Source organism: Bufo bufo, chromosome 4 (genome assembly GCF_905171765.1).
Source record: "Bufo bufo chromosome 4, aBufBuf1.1, whole genome shotgun sequence".
Lineage (NCBI taxonomy): Eukaryota > Metazoa > Chordata > Amphibia > Anura > Bufonidae > Bufo > Bufo bufo.
Genome location: NC_053392.1, coordinates 53,975,033 through 53,993,400, shown reverse-complemented (window position 1 = coordinate 53,993,400; position 18,368 = coordinate 53,975,033). Strand labels below are relative to the sequence as shown.

The window sequence follows — 18,368 nt, the reverse complement described above, 5'->3', positions numbered from 1 at the left end:
ACTCCATCCCCTCCACGCCAGTGGGGCTTAACTTGTTCCAACCCCACAAAGAACAAACCACTCGGATTTTTTTGGTGCACCAATTTAAAGTGCATCGAAACATTATGGGTCTCCAACCCCTTGGTGCACCAAAAAAATCCGAGTGGTTTGTTCTTTGTGGGGTTGGAACAAGTTAAGCCCCACTGGCGTGGAGGGGATGGAGTAAAACAGATTAATAAACGTGAGGTGGAATGGATATACAAACTGGGAACGCTACAACCAAAAGGTCTGAATGTGGAGTTTGACTTAAAACCTTGTCTTACCTGAAGCGACGAAGTGTTCGTGATTGATCTAGGACCTGTGAGTGTGGTGTTGTATCGAGCAAGGACCTTCCAAGGTTGTAGAACTGGATTGGCTGGACAGCACCATGTGATATGGGGGAGTTGCTGTTTTTATGAATGAAGTAGTGCGGGCCTAGGCGTATTTGATCTGTGACTGGCTAAGAGATATCATGTGGTATGGGGGTGTTGCCATTTTTTATGAATGGAGAAAAGAGGGTGAAGGATAATGTGGTCTGTGATTGGTTGGGAGGTTTAGAGTATAGTAAAGAGGAAGTAGCATGAACGGAACTGACAGTATAGAAGTAGGCATAGATCGCCACAAATGATTATATACTGACATATGATAGATTCATTTTGAGATGTCCTTGTTTTATGTATTTTATGTATTTGTATTTTATGCATTTTATTTTGTTTTAAAAGGATGTATATGTGCATGATTTAATTTACCATTGATTGGATCATATGTGTGTGGGTAGGCGGGTGCAAACCAACCTGACCCGTTATAAGACCGCCCTGAAGTGGGTGGGATGAATACCCCTGACGAAGCTCAACCGAGCGAAACCCGGGTCGGGTGATTTGATCCATTGTATACTGCTTGTTTATACGTGTGCATTAAGCCTGGAAAGGAGAGGAGGAGAGGTTTTGACTGGCCTGTTTGCTTCCCCATGCTTGTGAATATCTTGCTGGCTTCGATTGTGGATTCTCTGTGATTCCAGAGGTAGCGCGGTCCTATCCAAAGAAACAAGGTTTTAAAATAAAATAAAATAGTCAGTTACATTTTTTTGGTGAAATTCACAAATTTTTGGGTGTAATAGACCCCTCCTCTACCTAGTTGACAGCTTAATAAATTTCAATAATTTTTCTGTTACATTCTTGGGTTGACATTATACAATTTTAGACGTGAATAAACACCTGCTATGCATAGGTGACAGGGAATAAAATGTAATAAATTATTCAGTAATTAATACGCGCCACATCCTTTCATTCAATGCTTAAACTTTGAAAAGTTGTCACACTTTTATGCTTTAATAATTTCTCCCATATTTCAACTCTATCATTTAAATTTGAAAAAATGAAACCTCCCTTGGATGTGGTCTCTCTTTCTCACGCTCACTCTCTGGCCTGGAACCCTGATTCCCCGCCACCCTTGATCACCATGGTAGGCGCATAAAAGAACATCGAAAGTTAATAGAGCAGATATAAAATTGGATCGCAAACATCACGGGGACGTGCGACATGGTGGGGCAGTAAGTGTGCACAAGCCTACACGAACTGACTGACAGGGGTCAGCCCCTGCAACTTCTGGGTCTCCAAATTGGGCACATGACCTGAGCTTGCCCTTTATCCCTTGGAGGTTCTGGCCTACCCTACAGCCAGTGTATTGTCTGAACGTGTGTTTAGCACGACTGGAGGGGTTTATCACAAGGTTATATTTCCCAATGTTTTGGGGTGTACCCTAATTTAAAAAATAAAATTTAAAACCAAAAAGCAGTGTAGACTACCTCCTCCTCCTCCACCGCCGCTTCCACCTACACCGCCACATCCACTGCCTCCTCAACCTCCTACTCCATATGGACCTCGTCCTCCTAGACCAAGATTAATATTTTTTATTTGCACCTATTTTATGTTATTTAAAGTCATTTCCCTATCCACATTTGTTTGCAGAGCACTTGCCATGCTCTTAACCACATTTTGATGCCATTTGCAGCCCTCTAGCCCTTTCCATGACATTTTTACAGCCATTTTAGTGCTCAAAAGTTCGGGTCCCCATTGACTTCAATGGGGTTCGAGGTCAAGTTCGAGTCAAGTTCGGTTCCCGAACTCAAACTTTTTTCTCAAGTTCGGCCGAACCCATCGAACCCGAACATCCAGGTGTCCCCTCAACTCTAGTCCTTACCTTTTTATTCCCATAAGGTATGTACCTTTCACAATTAGAGTTAAGGGTGCTTTTAAAAATATCCCATTTTGTGGCTGTATTTTATTTTTGACTTTGTCCCAGTTAGTTAGGCCAATGGCCTTTCTTAGTTGGCTAAATTTAGCTTTCTTTGTCCCCCAACCGGCAAATTTGTGGTTCTGTCAGGTCTATTGGTTAGTACAAAGTTCAGTATGGCCGTCCCTCTAGTTGGGTCCTGAACCAGTTGGGAAAGGTAATTGGTTATTGCCAAGAACCTGTTTCCTTTATGAGATCTACAGGTTTCAGCTTCCCATTCTTTCCAGTCCCCCATAATAACGACCCCATGATTTGCTGCTTCATCTATCTCGTTTAGTAGTAGATTTTATGTGGTATATTAGGTGACTTATAATAAACTCCTATTAGTATTTTATTATTGTTTTTGCCTCCATATATTTCTACCCACAGTGACTCCACATGTTCATGTCTCTCACTTATATCTTCCTGGAGTGTGGGTTTTATACAAGACTTTACATAAAGACAAACCCCTCCCTCTCTCTGGTTTTCACGATCCATTATAAATAGACTGTAACCGTTTACATTAACCACCCAGTCATAGCTATCATCCAGCCATGTCTCAGTTATTACCACTATGTCGTAGTCCTCCTCACACATCACTAATTCCAGGAAGACCAAAAAATATGCATGCGATTGCGTATTGTATACCAGGCAACACTACTCTTGATTTCTAGGAAGACTATATGGAAATGGCATATCTTAATTTGGCCAGCATGAAAAAAGATTAGTATTTAGATTAGTATGAAAATTAGCTTGCCTGACACAAAAAAACAGGGGATATGCTATCTAATTCCAGAAGAATTGAGACATGTGATGTGCACATACTCTTCTTAGAAGTCCGTGTCACCTGCAATAAAATACTCATATATATTTTTTGATCTCCCTAATGATAAAATGCACCCGGAAGAGTACCCTCTCATCCTGAAATGCAGAGCATAAAAGTTAGCTGTTCCCTTTAAGTGGGCCCCTGCAACTGCAGAATCTTAGCAGAGTTTTATATTTGTACTTTAGTTGTAACCTAATGAATTTAGAAGAAGAATGTCTTATACAATCATAACCAGCCACCTATTATAGGCACACATGAAAAGGGGTAATTCACTTGGTAACTATATGATCATTCTTGTAATTACAGTTGGCTGAGAAGTATGGCACAATTTTTAGTATCCAGCTAGGAATGTCAAAATCAATCATTCTATGTGGTTACGAGACTATCAAAGATGCTCTAGTCAACCATGCTGAATTATTTGTGGAAAGACCACATATACCGTTGTTTACAGACATAATGAAAGGCCAAGGTAAGACTTTTTATTGAACCTATTCCTTTTTTACATGAACCTTCTGGGTACCAATGAAAACTTGTAACAAGGTTCCCCCCTACAGTACCACGTTCCATGTATAATACTAGTGTCCTCTTATGTGGCAAAGAGTCCTTAGAGCCCCTCAATGTGCCAGGATCCGGATCTCATCACTACCTCCAAACTTTCTATAGCTATGCATCTGGACATAATGATAAGTTGAAAGTTAGGACAGTAATATGGTTATATTATGGTTAGTATGATTGAAAAAGACAAATAGGGATTGGGGACCATATTTCTGCTCATTTACTGTACTATTTTGGGCTTTATTCTGTACAAGTGAGTTTTTTACACTATCTACAGTTATGCTTGATAATCCAGACTATCTGATAATCAAGCATCCCATCATGGTCTTTTTAAAGATAATGGTTCCCTGGGCAGTATGCAAAGTAGGCCAACGACCTCCAACATACCCAATGACAATTTTACACAGTCTGTCTAGTAAATATAGCCTATGTAGTGCCTCTATGTAATACCAACATAATACTGCCACATAAACCTACATAATACCAAAGAACACTGCCTTAAAAAGCCCAAAAAACACTGCCATATAGTTTCCACATAGTACTTTAATTCAATAAGACCACCAAACACATATAAATAATACTGGGTGGTAACATTTTGCTTTTTGGGTTCCCATCCTTTAGGTCCCTCAGGAAACTGGGTTTGCCACCACCTATATATCAATTCACTATATTTTTTTGTAGACATTATGCATTATGTACTGTATAGAGATGAGCGAAGTATAGGAACATTCAATTTGTCTTCTTTGCCGAACTTTACAAAAAAATTTGCTTTGTGATGAGTAGTATAATGCTGCTGTTCTCATCAAACTCAAAGTGACAAGTGTCCACACCCTTTTTTCCACCCTGGCCATGCCCCCTTTTCATCCAGTCCGGACAAGCCCTTATATGGTATATTCATGCTACAACTCAATTAAGTTTTAAAAATAGCTTGACTTTCTGTGACCTTCACAGACATGACCGGACACGTCCCTATCCATCTATCTTCTAATATCTATCTATCTATCTACACCCTTATTTTTGCCTGCAGCGTCCATTTTGTGAAATGCGTCCAGAGATTTTGCGTAAGTACCCAGCTTTCCCAAGTATGGATGCTTTACATCGCTAATGGGTCCTTCCTGGATTGACTTACTAACGCCATATAGCTGAATAAATATTATCGACATATAGCAAGCAACTACATATTACTAACAACATATATTGAAGAAAAATTACAGCCATCTATATTAGGCTGTATGGGATTTTGATTTGTTTAATTAAAGTATGACCTTCAGAAGTCCTGGGACATCTGTTATGAGATCTCAAAAAACCCTCAGCCATAGCCTGCCTACTGTATAAACAGACCACCCCAAGTTGTTTGGACATTTATTAGGCGTCAGGAATTAATTAAAGCTACAGTTCATAAAAAGAGGTTGAACATATGTCAGGATCTATCAAGCCAGAACACACTTTAATTAAATCTTTCTTTTCTTTCTATAAATGATCTATCTTTCCATCTATTATCTATCTTTCTTTCTATCTATCTATCTATAAATATTTCTATAAATCTATCTATCTATCCATCTATCTGGCTATCTATAACATAGCTATCTATCAATCTTTCTATCTATTATCTATCTATCAAGCTTCGAAAATCGCACAGCCCGAAGCAATAAAGAGGCAGAATATCCGGACACTTCCTAATATGGTAATATAATGCTGCGCATAACAAATATACAAGACTGATTACCCATATCGACGGGCTTGAAAAATAGATGACAGACACAAGTTGACTAGGCATGATTGCCGGTGGTTATCCTGGTAAAAACACTAAAACAACTGTAAGGGCGCGAGCTAGAAAGTTAAAACAGGCTATAAAAATGTACTTTGCGGCTAGACATTCTAAAAAAGCACGTAAAAAAAGACAACGATGTAACAAAACTGATGAGCCTGGCGGCGTGAACGCCGAAGAGACGCAATGCCAGCCATAGGAGGCCACAGCAAGCAGACCACATTAGCCCAAACAGCCCACAAAATATCAGACCGACAACTGCACAAACAAATCGTTTTCCACACAGCGACTCACAAACTGACGAAATGACCGTTAACGCAGACGTTGCAGATGTGCCCCATAAACCCCAAGACGTTAGAGACGTTTATTTAAAACGTGTCTTTCATCATCAGCGTGACTTAGTGAATTTTAATTGTACCATGTACACCGAGCATTTTAGATTAGTTAACCTGGAAGGCATTCCTTTATTTGTTGGCGCTGTTGTTGCAATACACGCTTCTATACAATCTTTGTTAGATAGGATTTTACGGGACGCTGAGCTGGGTGATTTTATTCAGCTGCTATTAGACGGCGGCGAGACGTTTGACACTTTTTTTCAACGAAACATTCTAGAGATGAATTTAGCGCTGAAATGTTTTTGAACAACGTCGCTAACGCTTTACAGAGTAATGCTGAGTGCATAGCCAATAATTCACTTAAACAAATTTTTATCGTTATCAGGAACCGTCGTGGCGGTACTAGAGATGGCCCCAAAAGGCTCCTGGGTTCAATCGTGTATAGTCGGATTATTGAACGTAAAAAATAACATTTTTACAACTTTAACAATTACGAGAATAATGTTTGCCTGGCCGCTAATGTGTACACTATTCTTGAGGACAAATCTGTAAGTGACGCCTTGCTAGAGAAAGCGCGACAACTGCATCGAGATTTACAAATACCCGAAGGGCATTTGGTATCTTTTTGCGATATTGCATTGTTTGAAAAATGTTTACAGAATTAAAAATGTGAAAGTGTTTATTGGGACGAATATTTTTGCGATAGGTGCTGCTCTGTATACAGCCGTAAATACGAAGATGGCTGTCTGCAGTTTTACAAAGCGTGTCAGCGACCGGATTGCGTTGATCAGAATGATAATGTATGCTGCCCGATATGCAAGGTGCTTTGTCGTTCAGGGCGGTGCTTTGAAACACACAGAAATCTGTCACGATAATGCGCTTTGTAAGAAAAAAACTTTTTGCGGTTTTTGTTACAAATATATAGTATGCGGCGTCGACCACAAGTGTGACGGTTTGAAATGCGTCGTCTGCGGCGGTCGGGTTGAAAAATTTGACGAACACGTCTGTTATATGCAGCCTTACAGCCCCAAACAAATGACTGACAAGTACATCTTTTATGACTTTGAATGCATGCAAGAAACAGGTTTACACATACCCAATTACATTTACGCGACTACATTATACGGGCCAAATTCCTGGGAATTCAGCGGAAAAACCTGCACACGAGACTTTGTACGCTTTTTTGCCAGTGGCGCGTTTTCGGGTTAAACGCTAATAGCCCATAATGCTGGCCGTTATGACTCTTATTTTGTTGTACAGGAGCTAATCAAGGAAAAATTTAAAATTGACATTATAAATCAAGGAGGCTGATTAATGTGCGTGACCCTAAATTATAAAAAAATTAGGTTCATAGATTCTTTGAATTTCATGCCGATGAAACTCAGCAAGATGTCGGAAGCTATGGTATTGCGGCGTCGATTACATGATGCCCAGGGAAAAAAAAGAATTTATGGAGTGGTACGAAAAACATAAAAATTATACCTTTAATTTTCAGGAAGAGCTAAAAGCTTACTATAATCAGAATGTGGAAGCCTTGAGACGGGCTTGTGAGTGTTACAGGGACACAATTATGACCATGACTGAAAAAAGGGTGATGCAATACTTTAAACGTTAAAAGAAATACAAAATAGTTGTTAAATGTATTGACCCGTTCCAACTTACCACGTTGGCATCGGTATGCATGGCTATGTATCGGTTTAAATTTGTTCCCAAAAAAAACCATAGAGATTATTCCTGCAGATAATTACCACAAGATTCAGAAACGATTTTCCACACCAACTATTCAGTGGCTCATGTACATTGAACGTACAGAAGGCATTTCTATACAACACGCCTTAAAGGGCGGTGAAAAGAAGGTGGGAAAATACTTTTTGGATGGTTACTAGTGTTGATCGAGCACCAAAGTGCTCGGGTGCTCAAGTAGAACACTTTGGGATGCTTGGGAGCACAATAGAAGTCAATGGGAGAACCCGAGCATTAAACCAGGCACTCCCTGCTCTTAAGAGGGGAGAGTATCTGGTTCATAGAAAAAGGTCAGAAATTGATGGAAACACCACCAAAATGGTTCGGGAACAGCATGGGGAGGATGTCTGGATGCATCTTGGACTCACAGGTCGCTGCTGGGAACGATGTTTTCCGAGTAGTACGCCACTTTTACAGACTGACAATAATACGCACCAAACCGAAGATAAAATCGATTTTAGAGGAAAAATTGTTAGGAAACATTCTTTCCTGTATATTTACTTGTATATAAAGTGCAAGTGCTGCCAAAAATTACAAGGAAGAGGCACTCAGATACAACCTGTATATCACATAAAGGAGGGCCTCATTCACATTGTGGTACAATTGTTCAGGTAGTGGGACTCCTACACTCATAAAGACTATGCACTAAGTGAAAGGGTAAAAAATGAGGGGTGAGGGTCTGCTGCTGAGCTGACCATCTAAAACATTAATGGGGGGAGGGCCTCCTGCTGATTAGTGTTGATCACGAATATTCGAATTTCGAATTTTTATTGCGAATATAGGTACTTCGAAAATTCGCGAATATTTCGAATATAGTTATATATATTCGTAATTTTGAATATTCAAATTTATTTTTTCGATTTATTTTTTATTTTTATCAGTACACATGATCCCTCACTTCTTCTAGCTTGTGGGCCAATAAGAAGGCTGCAATATACTTGACTTTAGGAGTAGTAGTGTTTGCGAATTTTGCTCTATATTCGTTTTTTTGAATATTCGCTATATTGCTATATATTCTTGTTTTAGAATATTACGAATATTCGAAAAAACTAAGTTATAGCAATATAGAGAATATTCGAAAAAAAATCGAATATAGAGCAATTTAGCTAATATAGTGCTATAATCTTATTTGTCTAATAGTTGTGAGTTGAAAAATTCGCAATAAAAAAAATCGGATCCGAAAATTCGAATTCCAAAAACTTGCATATTACACAATCATTACCTTTCCGTTTTTTCGAGTAAAAAAAAAAAATCGTGAATTTTCGAATTTGCGAATATTCGACAAATATCCTACAAAATATTCGCAAAATATTGCAAATTCGAATATGACCCCTGCCGCTCATCACTACTGCTGATCTGACCATCTAAAAAATTAGGTGTGAGGGTCTGCTGCTGATCTGACCTTCGAAAACATTAGAGGTGAGGGTCTGCTGCTGAGCTGACCATCTAAAACATTAGGGGCGAGGGCCTGCTGCTGAGCTGACCATCTAAAAAATTAGGGGTGAGGGTCTGCTGGTGAGCTGATCCTCTAAAACATTTGGGGCGAGGGCCTGCTGCTGATCTGGCCATCTAATAATTATGGGCGAGGGCCTGCTGGTGACCGTCTAAAACATTAGGGGTGAGGGTCTGCTCCTAAGCTGACCCTGTAAACCATTAGAAGCGAGGGCAACCTAATACGCATGTTGATATGATGGAGGAGGACAAGAAAAGTAAGACTGAACCATATAACCTTTTTTGTGGTGGAAGGGGTGCATGGGAATACAGTGTATTCAATACACCATAAAAGCCACATTTAAAGTGCCTTTATGTTCAGCCGCTTTCCTTTTGGTGGAGTAGAGAAGTCAGGGGCAATCCAGGCCTTGTTCATTTTGATAGGAGTCAACCTGTCAGCATTTTCAGTTGACAGGCGGATGCACTTATCAGTTATTATGCCCCCAGCAGCACTAAATACCCACTCTGACAAAATGCTGTCAGCAGGGCATGCCAGCACCTCCAAGGCGTAGAGCGCCAGTTCATGCCACGTTTCCAGCTTGGACACCCAATAGTTGAAAGGCACAGAGGGATCACTGAGGATGCTGACATGGTCTGCTACGTGATCCTTCACCATCTTACAAAGCTTTTCCCTCCTTGTGACAGTAGGTTGCGCATCAGGGTGAGGGTGCTGGCAGGGTGTCATGAAATTGTCCTAGGCCTTGGAGAGTGTTGCCCTGCCTCTGGTGGAACTGCTGTGTGTTCCCCTCGTCTCCCCTTCTCGGTTGCCCAAGGAACTACGGACTCTGCCGCCAGCGTTGTCAGCTGGAAATTCTTGCAGCAATTTTTCCACAAGGACCTTCTTGTATTTCTCTTTGTAGCGGGGGTTGAGAAGGGTGAACAACCAGTAATCGGTGTTGGCCAAAATGAGTATAGCGCGAGGATCACGGAAAATGCAGCATAACATAAAGTCAGCCATGTGTGCCAGGGTCCCAACAGACAAGACATTGATGTCCTCATCAGGAGGATGACACTCAATCTCCTCATCCTCTTCCTCCTCTTTGGCCCATCCACGCTGAACAGATAGCATAAACCAGCTATGGGTACTACCCTCTGTAGCAGAGGCAACCATCTCCTGCTCCTCCTCCTCATCATCATCATCCAATTCGTGCTGAGAAGACGAATGGGGGGTGGTCTGGCTACCCCATTTCCACCTCTTCCACATGCAAAGTGTATGCCTTCATTGTGAGCAGCGAGCACTTAAGTAGACACAGAAGTGGGATGGTTACGCTGATAATAGCGGCATCGCCGCTCACCATTTGTGTTGATTCCTCAAAGTTGTGTAAAAACCTCAGAGGTCAGACATCCATGCTCACTTGTCGCTTGTGAAGAGCAGAAGCTGACTGGAAAGGTGACGACCATGTTGCAGCTGGTATTCCACTACTGCCCTCTGCTGCTCACAAAGCCTGTCCAACATGTGGAACGTGGCGTTCCAGCGCATGCTCACGTCGCACTTGAGCTGGCAATTGCAAGCACTGTTGCAGCGATGCCAGACCGATGGCAGCTGTAGATGACTTGTGGAAATGGGCACACACGCGGAGCACCTTCTCCAGTAGCTCAGGCAAATTGGGGTAGGTTTTGAGAAACCGCTTAACCACTAAGTTGAACACGTGGGCTAGGCATGGTATGTGTGTGAGCTTGCCGAGCTCATGCCTGGTTGTAGATTGAGTGGCAAGAGCCACAGCTAAGTCTGGTCCCTTATACCCTGCCACAGCTCTGCAGCGGTGTGCTGTTTGTCACCTAAGCAAATTAGTTTCAGCGGGCCTGTTGCCGCTTCCCCACTGCAGTGCTACTGACCGTGGAAGTGGAGGAGGAGGAGAAGGGGGGTTCTAACCACTAATATAGGTGGTGGCAGAAATCCTGATGGAAGTAGGACCCTCAATCCTTGGCGTCGGTAGCACCTGTGCCATCCCAGGGTACGACTCGCTCCCGGCCTCCACAACATTCACCCAGTGTGCTGTCAGGGAAATGTAGCATTCCAGGCCAAAAGCACTTGTCCATGTGTCAGTCATTAAGTGGACCTTCCCAATAACTGCTTTGGTCAGGGCATGGGTGATGTTATGGGACACATGCTGGTGTAAGGCGGGGATGAGACACCGTGAAAAATAGTGGCGGCTGGGGACTGAGTAACGAGGGACCGCCGCCGCCATCAGACTGCGGAAAGCCTCAGTGTTCACAAGCCTAAATGGCAATATTTCCAAGGCCAACAGTCTGGAAAGGTGCACATTTAGTGCTATGGCCTGTGGGTGGGTGGCTGGGTATTTGTGCTTGCGTTCAAAGCCTGGGGTAAGGACATTTGGAAGCTGCGCTGGGACACAGAAGTGGAGGTGCTTGCAAAGGTCCAGGTGCAGGGCGGGAGGCATCCGGGCCTGCGTCTTGGACAGGCGATTATCCAGCACGTAACACAGGGGAAGAGGAGGCAGTGGTGTGACCCGCAGACACTGATTGTGGACCCAGGCGTTCGGCCCACCTATTAGGGTGCTTTGATGCCATGTGGCGAATCATGCTGGTGGTGGTGGTGAGGTTGCTAGTGTTCACGTCCCTGCTCATATTGATACGGCACAGGTTGCAAATGACAATTTATCGTCCCCACTTTCCTCAAAAAAGTGCCAGACTGCGGAACACCTACCTTTTTGGTAAGGGAGATTGCTGCAAGGGGGTGCTCCGGGGAACAGTTGTGGGCCTGTTTGGTGTGGCTCGCCTTCTCCCTTTTGCCACCCCACTGCCTTTTCCAGCCTGTTGCGGTGCTGCGGATCCTTCCCCCTCTGTACTGTTGTCCTCACTCGGCTTGCCACCTTCCCAGGTTGGGTCAGTGATTTCATCATCCACCACCTCCTCTACCACTTCCTCACTCTGGTCATCCTCCTGACTTGTTGCCCTAACAAGAACCTCACTTATTGACAACTGTGCCTCATCCTCATCATGAATCTCTTGAGACACTTATTGCAGTTGACTTATTGGCAACTGTGTCTCATCTTCATCATCCACCTCATTAAACAGTAATTGCCATTCCCCATCATCATCTTTTTCTGACTGTGGATGCTCAAGAGTTTGGGAATCAGTTTACAAGATCTCCTCATGTCCCCTTCAAGCTGGCTAGGCGACAGGGCCAAATCAAGGAATGGCGATAAAATCAGGGTGAGGATTGTGTTGACCAGACTCTTGGCTACTGAGACTGGACTTTGTGGAAGACAGGGTGGTGCTTAACCAACAGGAAGCATTATCTGCTGCAATCCAACCGACCACCTGGTCGCACTGGTATGACTTCGAGAGTGGTGTCATGCGCCGCCCTGCAAACTGGGACATGAAGCTAGGTATCGTGGATGAGTGTGTTTCTTGTGCTCTGGCAGCAGGCACAGTTTCACCCCACCCAGGGCCACGGCCTCTGCGTGCACCATCTACAACACGGCCACTTCCCTGTCCCTTACTGCTCGCCTTGAGCATATTATATGGTATATATGTTTGCAAGTATGTCACATGTACAGTAGTGCAGGTTTTATAAGTGTATGTGCAAATAAATTAAACTGAATGTTACAGATATTTAGGATGCGCAAACATTATACAGGAGATGTAGCGCAGGTAATGTCGCTGTCACCAGCGGCGAAAAAAAATTAGACTGAATGTCACTGATATTTCGGATGCGCTAACATTATACTAGAGATGTAGCGCAGGTAATATCGCTGTCATCAGCGGCCAAACAATTGCGCTGAATTTCACAGCACAAATGTAACACAACAGATGTAGAAGAGGTTGTGCAACTATCAGCAGCAGCCAAACAATTGCACTCAATTTAGCGCAGGCTGCGCTGATAATATATATAGCAGCCAGATAAAACAATAGTCCTTAAAAGGACTTTTGGGACTCTAGCACCTTTCACCAGTAAATCCTGCCTAAAAAATAAATAAAAATCTTGTCCCTACACTATCTGTCCCTTCTTCTGCAGCTCTCCCTCACTAAGACTGAGCCGAACCACGTGTCATCGGGTGCTATATAGCACCCGATGATGCGTTCCGGCCAGCCAATCACTGTAATGCCAGTAACCAACATGGCTACGGCATTACAGTGAGTGCCAGTACCTCCGCGCACATTTATTGGCTGTGTAGCAGCCAACAAACGTGCGGGAAGGAGACTCAAGCATAGCGCTCGAGCACACCCGGTGTTCGGCCGAACACCGCGATGTGCCGAGCATCGCGATGCTCGAGTAAAAAAAGTTTTTGGCCGAGTATGCTCGCCCAAGACTAATGTTTACGCGATAGTTAATGGTACACACATAGCCTTTGAATTTCAGGGGTGTTTTTATGACAGGTGTCCCGTGTGTTATAACGATCTTGACTGCAACGATCTTACTAAAATCAACCTAAAGACAGCTGTGCCACTCTTTATTAAAGAAAAACCAGCTACAGTGACATGGTTTTACAGTCTGCGTCATGTGGAAACACGAGTGGCGCAAAATGCGAGTGATGATGGGCTCAAAGACTTTCTGTTTAAAATAAAAATTCCAGTACCTTTGGGCCCCCGTGACTCGCTTTACGGAGGTAAACTAACACCATTAAACATTACCACAAGGTTCAACTCGGGGAAACAGTGCATTATTTGGATTTTTCGAGTCTGTACCCTTTTGTTAATAAAACTAAGACGTATCCCGTAGGCCACCCAGAAATCATTTACGATCATTTTGGACATATCAAAAAATACTTTGGTATTGCTGAAGTTAAAGTGTACCCGCCCAGAGATTTATTTTTCCTGTTCCAGCCCGTTAAAGTAAATATAAACTAATGTTCCCGCTTTGCTATACATGAACCTTGAATTCCCAGAAAGACATTTGTAACCACACAGACGATGAACGTTCACTGACCGGTACAAGGTGCACCATAGAACTAATTTTAGTGGTTGAAAAAGGTTACAGGATCGCTGAGATCTACGAGCTATGGCATTTCCCGAACACAACGGACGAGTTCTTCGCTCCGTTACACCTCAGAGATAAACAGGAGGCTTCCGGCTATCCCGGCTGGTGTAAAAACAATTCTGAAAAAATTTAGTACATAGACTCATTTTAAAAAAAAGGAAGGTGTGTGCTTGCAGCCCGAAAAAATAGCTGTAAAACCCACAATAAGACAAATTTCAAAACTTTTCCTAAACTCTTTGTGGGGTAAGTTTTGGCTGCATCCTAACTTGCTACGTACCAGTATAATCACGGATCCTGACAAGCTTTTTAAATTAGCGTTTGCACCAAACTACGACCTCTCCAAGTTTAATTTCATCAATGGCCGTAGAGCCACCTTTTGCGGCAATCACAGCTCCAAGTCGCTTTGGATAAGTCTCTATGAGCTTGCCACATCTTACCACTGGGATTTTTGCCCATTCCTCCTTGCAAAACTGCTCCTACTACTTCTAGTTGGATGGTTTGCGCTTGTTAACAGCAATCTTTAAGTCTGACCACAGATTTTCTATTGGATTGAGATCTGGGCTTTGACTAGGCCATTCCAACACATTTACATGTTTCCCCTTAAACCACTCAAGTGTTGCTTTAGCCGTGTGTTTGGGGTCATGGTCCTGCTGGAAGGTGAACCTCCGTCCTAGCCTCAAATCTCGCAAAGAGTGGTACAGGTTTTGCTCAAGAATATCCCAGTATTTACCATCCATTTTTCCCTCAACTCTGAGCAGTTTCCGGCGGCTGAAAAACATCCCCACATAATGATGCTGCCACCACCATGTTTCACTGTGGGAATGGTGTTCTTTGGGTGATGTGATGAGTTGGGTTTGCGCCAGACATAGCGTTTTCTTTGATGGCCGAAAAGTTCAATTTTAGTCTCATCAGACCAGAGCACCTTCCTCCATACATTTTGGGAGTCTCCCACATGCCTTTTCGCAAACTCACAACGTGCCTTTTTGTTTTTAGCTGAAATTAATGGTCCTCTCCTGGCTACTCTGCCATAAAGCCCAACTCTATGGAGCGTACAGCTTATTGTCGTCCTATGTACAGATACTCCAGTCTCTGCTGTGGAACTCTGCAGCTCCTCCAGGGTTACCGTAGATCTCTGTGCTGCCTCTCTGATTAATGCACTACTTGCCCAGTCCCTGAGTTTTGGTCGGAGGCTGTCTCTTGGAAGGTTTGCTGTTGTACCATGTTCTTTCCATTTGGTTATGATAGATTTGATGGTGCTCCTGGGGACATTTTTTTTTAACCTAACCCTGACTTGTACTTCTCAACAACATTATCCCTTACTTGGAGTAGTAAGCAGGTGGCTCACTCTGATTTGACACGACAGGTGCACAGGTTCAAAGAAACACCCCCTTGATTCTAATAGGTATAATGAAGATTGGATAGAACCGGCACTCAAACCATTCGGAATACACGTGGAAATCGAATAAAAATATTTATTAAACAATAAACGTTATATCCTGTGTACACCAGGGTAAAATTCATAAAATGACATAAAACGCATATAACATATGTGTAGACCAGAGAGATGTATATCTCTAATGCAAAAAGATCTGACTGCTAGGCGCAGCAGGCTGCATCCGTGTCCCCCCTGTTGGGTAGGGCTATTGGATCACAGTCGTCTGCGACAAAGCAAATCAGAGCTGGTAGAGATTATACTTCAAATATATTCAGTAGCATGTGTCCTCATGCGATAGTGATTAACATGCTTCAGGTGTGTTCAACAATATATATTCTCATGCAGAATCTCACATAGTCCTAAATGCGTACAATTAAGATCTTATAACACCGTGTAGGATGTGAGATATAGAATGGTCTAGGATGAACTGTATTTTAAACCGAGATCAGATTGTCCATCATCTATAGCGGTCTCAGGGTCTGAATACGTTATATATACAAAGTCAATTGTCCAGCACGTCTGTTATCGCAGTGCTAATGCCGCTTTTCATGTAGCGTTTCGGTATATTTCCACTTATATTTGTATTACTCACTGCGTCCTGTGTAGGCTCACTCGATCAGGTCTGCGGAAGGACTTTTGCCGTGGCGTCCCACGCTTCAGCCTTTCTCCGCTGCGCTTGTATCGGGTCCGGTCTTTGCTTGGATCCCGTCTCTACTCTCGTGAGAGACCTGAGTTGGCTATTGCGCTTGCGTATACCCACTGAGGAAGAGATAAGATATCTCGAAACGCGTCTTAGCATATTACCTGTGAAAGAATCATCTCAGCGGTACATGGCCATGTACTAAAGGACGGAGAATATATCCACTTACTCACGAAAGACAACGAAGTGTTATAAGACTCACGCAAGCGCAATAGCCAACTCAGGTCTCTCACGAGATTAGAGACGGGATCCAAGCAAAGACCGGACCCGATACAAGCGCAGCGGAGAAAGGCTGAAGCGTGGGACGCCACGGCAAAAGTCCTTCCGCAGACCTGATCGAGTGAGCCTACACAGGACGCAGTGAGTAATACAAATAAAAGTGAAAATATACCAAACCGCTACATGAAAAGCGGCATTAGCACTGCGATAACAGACGTGCTGGACAATTGACTTTGTATATATAAAGTATTCAGACCCTAAGACCGCTATAGATGATGGACAATCTGATCTCGGTTTAAAATACAGTTCATCCTAGACCATTCTATATCTCACATCCTACACGGTGTTATAAGATCTTAATTGTACGCATTTAGGACTATGTGAGATTCTGCATGAGAATATATATTGTTGAACACACCTGAAGCATGTTAATCACTATCGCATGAGGACACATGCTACTGAATATATTTGAAGTATAATCTCTACCAGCTCTGATTTGCTTTGTCGCAGACGACTGTGATCCAATAGCCCTACCCAACAGGGGGGACACGGATGCAGCCTGCTGCGCCTAGCAGTCAGATCTTTTTGCATTAGAGATATACATCTCTCTGGTCTACACATATGTTATATGCGTTTTATGTCATTTTATGAATTTTACCCTGGTGTACACAGGATATAACGTTTATTGTTTAATAAATATTTTTATTCGATTTCCACGTGTATTCCGAATGGTTTGAGTGCCGGTTCTATCCAATCTTCATTATCCCTTACTTGTTTGGAGAGTTCCTTGGTCTTCAAGACAGTGTTTGGTGAGTGATGCCTCTTGCTTAGGTGTTTCAGCCTCTGGGGCCTTTCAAAAAAGTGTGTATATGTAATGACAGATCACTTGACACTTAGATTGCACACAGGTGGACATCATTTCACTAATTATGTGACTTCTGAAGGTTATTGGTTGCACTAGAGCTTTTTATGGGCTTCCTAACAAATCCATACACACATGACAATTTTCTGTTTTCAAAGAATAATTTTTATTTATATATTTTTCTCATTTCACTTCACCAACTTAGACTATTGTGTTATGATCCATCACATAAAATTCAGATTAATAAAACATTGAACTTAAGGCTGTAATGTAACAAAATACAAAAAAAGTCAAGGGGGTTAATACTTTTGCAAGGCATTGTATACACACTCCTAGACAGATTGCAAGAACGTTGTCTTTATCACAACACAGACTCCGTCATATTCGTGAGTAGAGATGGTGACTGGAACCCTCCGTTGGGCGATTTTCTCGGCGAACTAACTAGCGAAATAACCGCCGACACATACATTACCGAGTTTGTATCTGCGGGTCCAAAGACGTACGGCTACAAACTCAACAACGGGAAAACCGTATTAAAGGTTAAGGCTATAACGCTCAACGTCGCTATTAATCGCCTTGTTAATTTTGACAGCTTAAAAGACCTTGTGTTGGATTACTCGCGCAAATCCGATCCCGAGACGCAGAAAACAATGGGCATAGAGCAAAACTGCATTTTCAGAAATAGGAAGAGTTTGGCCATACAGACGAGACCGTTACATAAAACGCAATAGTGCGTGTACACAAAGAGACGACTGACGGCTGACTTTACGACGTTGCCTTTCGGATATTAAAGATGGCTGCGCAATTTCAACACCCGTTCTCTTGTATTTTAGCAGAGCCATCAATTCCCGAAAGAGTTTTTGTAAAATGGTTGTTAAAACACGCTGGTACTCTAATGTCGCACAAACCCGACAATGTCATTTGGTTTTACGCGTGTTGGCATTACTTTGAATGTTTATAAAAATGTATTTGTATGTATTGGTTGATAATGTTTTATTTGTTTTACATAACTTTGTTACAGACGTCTTGGTTAACGTTGTAACTTTTACTTTGAATGTATATAAAAATGTATTTGTACATAATGCCTGATAATGTTTTTATTTGTTTTACATAGCTTTGTTACAGAAGGTTTGGTTAACGTTATAAATAGGGTTGAGCAAACCGGTGGAAGTTCGAGTTCGCCGGGTTCGGCCAAATTTT

General features: G+C 42.5%; 1 protein-coding gene across 1 annotated transcript in view; it reads left to right on the top strand.

Moving 5' to 3' along the window:
* The window catches only part of LOC120999913 (cytochrome P450 2C15-like), a 166,500-nt gene that overhangs the window by 19,143 nt on the left and 128,989 nt on the right, over nucleotides 1–18,368 (top strand). The window contains exon 2 of the mRNA XM_040430961.1: nucleotides 3,422–3,584. Within this exon, the coding sequence (XP_040286895.1) occupies nucleotides 3,422–3,584 (163 nt within the window). The remainder of the gene's footprint in view (nucleotides 1–3,421; nucleotides 3,585–18,368) is intronic.